The sequence below is a fragment of the Photinus pyralis genome, unplaced genomic scaffold (assembly GCF_008802855.1).
Source record: "Photinus pyralis isolate 1611_PpyrPB1 unplaced genomic scaffold, Ppyr1.3 Ppyr1.4_LG8, whole genome shotgun sequence".
NCBI classification, from domain to species: domain Eukaryota; kingdom Metazoa; phylum Arthropoda; class Insecta; order Coleoptera; family Lampyridae; genus Photinus; species Photinus pyralis.
This window is the reverse complement of record NW_022170819.1, coordinates 27,384,274-27,388,790: the sequence shown is the minus strand read 5'-3', so window position 1 is coordinate 27,388,790 and position 4,517 is coordinate 27,384,274. Positions and strand designations below refer to the sequence as shown.

Here is a 4,517-nt window from a genome sequence, read left to right as displayed (position 1 = left end):
AGGTGGGACAACACGTGAGAATAGCCAGAAGCAAGCATCATTTTGAGAAGGGCTATGAGAGCAATTTCAGTCAAAAAGTGTTTAAAATCGTCAAAGTTATAAATCGTCGACCTCCAGTTTATAGAATAGTAGATTTGAATGGTGAAGATATAGAGGGAACTTTTTACGAAGAAGAGCTGCAAGTTGTTACACTTGATGAGAATACAGTGTTTAAAATTGATAAAATCTTAGAAGAGAAAGGTCGTGGGAAAAACAAAAAGTATTTGGTCAAGTGGAAAGGATATAGTGAAAAATTCAATTCTTGGATATCTGCATCAGAACTAAAAAAGATATGACGGAGGAATTTTATGCAACCTTATTGAGCAATAGTTCCATGGAATACTTCCCCAGCAATACGACGTCAAACTTTGTAACACAGCTACCAAAACGTACCTATAAGATTAAATGGGCGGTGGTGCGTTGGTGTTTCGGAAATTCAGTACCCGTGTTCGTTCGCGTCAATAAGTGAGATCGATAATTTAATATATTATAGAGAAACACCTCCGGAAGATTTATCTGCAAAAAGAGTGTTAAAAAACGCGGCGGACTTTTTTCGTGATGACTCCGAGCAAATAACGTATCACGCTAACGGCTGGCATGTAATTCGTTTTGCATCAGGGGACTACGATACTGTCGAGGATGTAGTTAGAGAAATGAATAAGCATGAGATTATAGGAAGATTGGTGACTTTAGAGTATTACACTCTTACTAAACGTGTATCAGTTCAAATTAAGACAGAAACACTCTCGATACTGGGTTTTTCAGAGCGTCTTGCTTTACAATTGGGATTTCGTCCCGAACAAAACATTGTTCAAGATCCAGTGCCACCCCATCCCGCCAGCATTTGGATCGGATTGCCCTCACAAATGTTCATCTATTACGATATTGTAGAACCGCAAATCGTGGGGAACGTTGTATCTCCACTAATGCGAATAGTTAATATAACTGCTGAAAATTACAATTACGGCTGTCATAAGGATGTTGTGTTCTCCCCAACGCACTATATGCCTGTGATGATAAAAGAATTTGAAAATATTGAAATAAACATAAGGACTGATACTGGACAATCAATGCCATTCGAGTTTGGAACATTGAGCTTGAAGCTACATTTTAAGAAATGGGGTGTCCATACCAACAGTACTACGTAAATCAAGCCGGTACTGGCATTGGTACGATTTATAGGGGTCACCGTATCAAAGAGGTCATGGGATAGGGAGCTGGTTAGGTGGAGTGTTTCGTAGTATTTTACCATTGTTTAAATCCGGAATGCGTGCAGTTGGGAAAGAAGCTTTACGAACCGGTACGAATGTACTAGGCGATATAATCGAGGATAAGCCTATCAAGGAAGCGTTTCAAGATCGAATTCACGAAGCAGGAAGAAATCTAAAACGCAAAGCCGATGAAAAAATTGATACATTGATGCAAGGATCTGGTTATAAAACACCTCACATACCCAAACTTGATCAGTTTAAAATTGCAAGTCGTAAGAAAACTACATCAAGAATTAAAAAACCTACAAAGCCCAAATTTAGTGACATATTTTCAAAGCAATAAACATGGCATTCCTTCACGCGCAGTCTTGTGAGTGCATAAAATCAGAGCTGGATTTGTTCGCACTGCCAGCTACTCAAACAAGTATTGAAAGTGGCGAATGGGTTTTTTACAAACCTTTATCCTCGTTAACCGATGATGCTCCGATAGAATTCGTAATCCCCGGAAGCGGGAATGATTATTTGGATTTAAGTCACACTATGCTCTATATCACGGCAAGAATTGTAAAACAAGATGATTCAATATTGGGTGTTGGAGATGTTGTAGGTCCAGCCAACAATTGGTTACACACGCTGTATAGCCAGGTGGAGATATGTTTAAATCAGAAATTGGTGTCGCCACCTAATAACACATATGCGTATCGTGCATATATTGAAACTTTGCTAAATTATGGTTTGGAAGCCAAAACATCACAGCTGGGGTGTTCATTGTGGCACAACGATACACCAAAAAAAATGGACACATTAACAGCAGATAACGTAGGTTTCACTATACGTCAAGCCGCAGCAGCCGAGAGAAACATGATAGAGATGATTGGACATGTCCATGCCGATTTGTTTAACCAAGAAAAATTTCTCATAAACGGTGTTGAAATGAAAGTTAAATTTGTGAGATCCAGAGATTCGTTTAGCTTAATGGCTGGTGCAGGGGCAACTTATAAAGTAAAAATTGTCGATGCCAATTTGCTGGTACGAAGAATGAAGATAAATCCTACAATTCTTCTCGCTCACACTAAAGCATTAGAAACGTCCGCCGCAAAATATCCTATTACTCGAACCGATGTAAAAGTGTTAACAATACCAACCGGAATACAGCGTAAATCTTTAGATAACGTCTTCCTTGGACAGTTGCCAAAACGTTGCATAATCGGTTTTGTATCCAATAAAGCGTTTAATGGCGATTACGCGTCTAACCCTTTCAATTTCCAAAACTACAAGATTAATTACATGTCCCTGTACATCGACGGACAGCAAATTCCTTCAAAGCCGTTGCAACCTGATTTCACACGGGCAGGATTATACGTACGGGCATATCATACTTTATTTTCGGGGACGGGTATTCATTTTTTGAATGAAGGAAATAACATATCGCGTTTAGATTACCCTCACGGCTACTGTTTAACTACCTTTGACCTGACACCTGATTTATCCGCCACAACACATTGGAATTTAGTTAGGAATGGTTCATTGCGCATCGAAGTTGGATTTCAAGATGCGTTAACTGAAACAGTAAACTGCTTGGTATATGCGGAGTTCGACAATGTCATTGAAATCGATAAACACCGAAATGTTAACGCAGATTTCAACAGTTAAAAGAGAAATCTCAAAATTGCGTACATTGCATAGTCTTACGCACATCAATAAGTTCGAAAAGCAGAAAAATAAATTAAGCTGATATCCTACGTATGATTTCACTAATAATAATAAATAAAAGATCAGTTTATACGAGTCCTTAGCCAGTTTAAATGTTTTCTGCAATGGATGCATACGTCGATATGCAAGGTTTCCGAGGTGCTCTTAATGAGTTTATACCCAAAGAAATTTCGATTGTTTCCTCGGAGGGTCCGAAATGCACGACTCTATTAATAAAACCCCCTCAAAATTATAGTATTACTGCAACTATGAAAAAAAAGAGATTCGATATTTAGAGGATTATTATCATGGCTTAAAGTGGACCTCCGGTCACATTCGATATGAAAATTTTGAAGAGGAACTACGTACCCTGCTACAGCCATTTAGCAAGATCTATGTTAAAGGACTAGAGAAGCAGTACATTCTAAATTTCCTAAACAAACCTATAATAAATGCAGAGGATTGCGGATGCCCTTCTTTAAAGAAGCTGAAGAAAGAATTTGGAGGCATTAGGTGCTTGAATCATAACAGTGAAACTTTAATGTGCTCGCAAGAAAACGCTTTAATGCTATACGAATGGACCCAAATTAGCTCCACCGATGAATTCCCTAGAACTTCAACGAGCCCTGAATCACATACAGGATTCTGTAAGGCCTGGTGTTTTTGCAGCTGATAAATTACCAAAATTTATTCGTCGTCCATATGGACTTATAGTCAATACAGATGTTTCCACCAGACCTGGTCAACATTGGAACGCTATCTACATCGATAAAGATGGAATTGGCGAATTCTTTGATTCCTTCGGAAGGTCTCCATGTGGCCTTCATTTAAAATTTTTGAAAGCCAACTCTAGACGTTTTACATGTAACTATAAAATGTTACAACATCCCCTTTCGACTTTTTGTGGCCAATATTGCTTGATGTACTTAGTTTTTAAAATGAATAATGTTGCCACTAGCGATTTTGTAAACATGTTTAATGATAACTTAAAGTCTAACGACGACATCATCCGTTTATTGTATACTGCTACGTTTTGTAATATAAATTTGTTTACATTTAAGGGTTGATACTAATAAAGACAAGTTAAAATCGTTTAAAGATCGGTTGATTTTTTATAAAAAAGCATCCCTTTTGAGTGAGGTTCATAAATATGGTTTAAAGCATAGCGGTCGACTACGTGACCACGACCCTGGAAAAACTCGAGGTCAAAGTCCAAGACCACGACCTTGGAAAAACTCGAGGTCAAAGTCCAAGACCATGACCTTGGGGAGGTCAAAGTCCAAGACCATGACCTTGGGAAAAACCCAATGCTACGACAAGTTCATAGTCCAAGGCCATGACTTGAGGAAACCCATTGCAATGGCCTCGGGAAATACCCAAATAAGAAATGTACGCTCTAATTTCAGTTAGTATTTGACTACCGACTCATTAACATCACCTAACGTATTGTTACAAGTTTTATTAGACTCGCATAATCTACTGCAGTTTACGTAATTATACAGTGCTAATCTGTGCATCTCTCTCTTTCTTATGTGTTAGGGAGGGTGTGTGTGTGTGTGTGGATAAACTTGGAAA

The 4,517-nt window shown here is 38.4% G+C and overlaps 1 protein-coding gene across 1 annotated transcript; it reads left to right on the top strand.

Moving 5' to 3' along the window:
- Nucleotides 1–1,305: 1,305 nt before the first annotated feature.
- LOC116179500 (uncharacterized protein F54H12.2-like) lies at nt 1,306–2,903 on the top strand. The gene is made up of 2 exons (XM_031499294.1): nt 1,306–1,522; nt 1,741–2,903. The coding sequence occupies exons 1-2, from the start codon at nt 1,306–1,308 to the stop codon at nt 2,901–2,903; spliced, it is 1,380 nt and encodes a 459-aa protein (XP_031355154.1).
- The last annotated feature ends 1,614 nt before the right edge of the window (nt 2,904–4,517 follow it).

What these genes read in the sequence shown, in the direction of transcription:
- LOC116179500 (XM_031499294.1), top strand. Translation starts at nt 1,306, where the DNA reads ATGCGTGCAGTTGGGAAAGAAGCTTTACGAACCGGTACGAATGTACTA. An exon ending in TCAGTTTAAAATTGCAAGTC is followed by an intron (nt 1,523 to 1,740) that starts GTAAGAAAACTA and finishes ATGCTCCGATAG; the next exon opens with AATTCGTAATCCCCGGAAGC.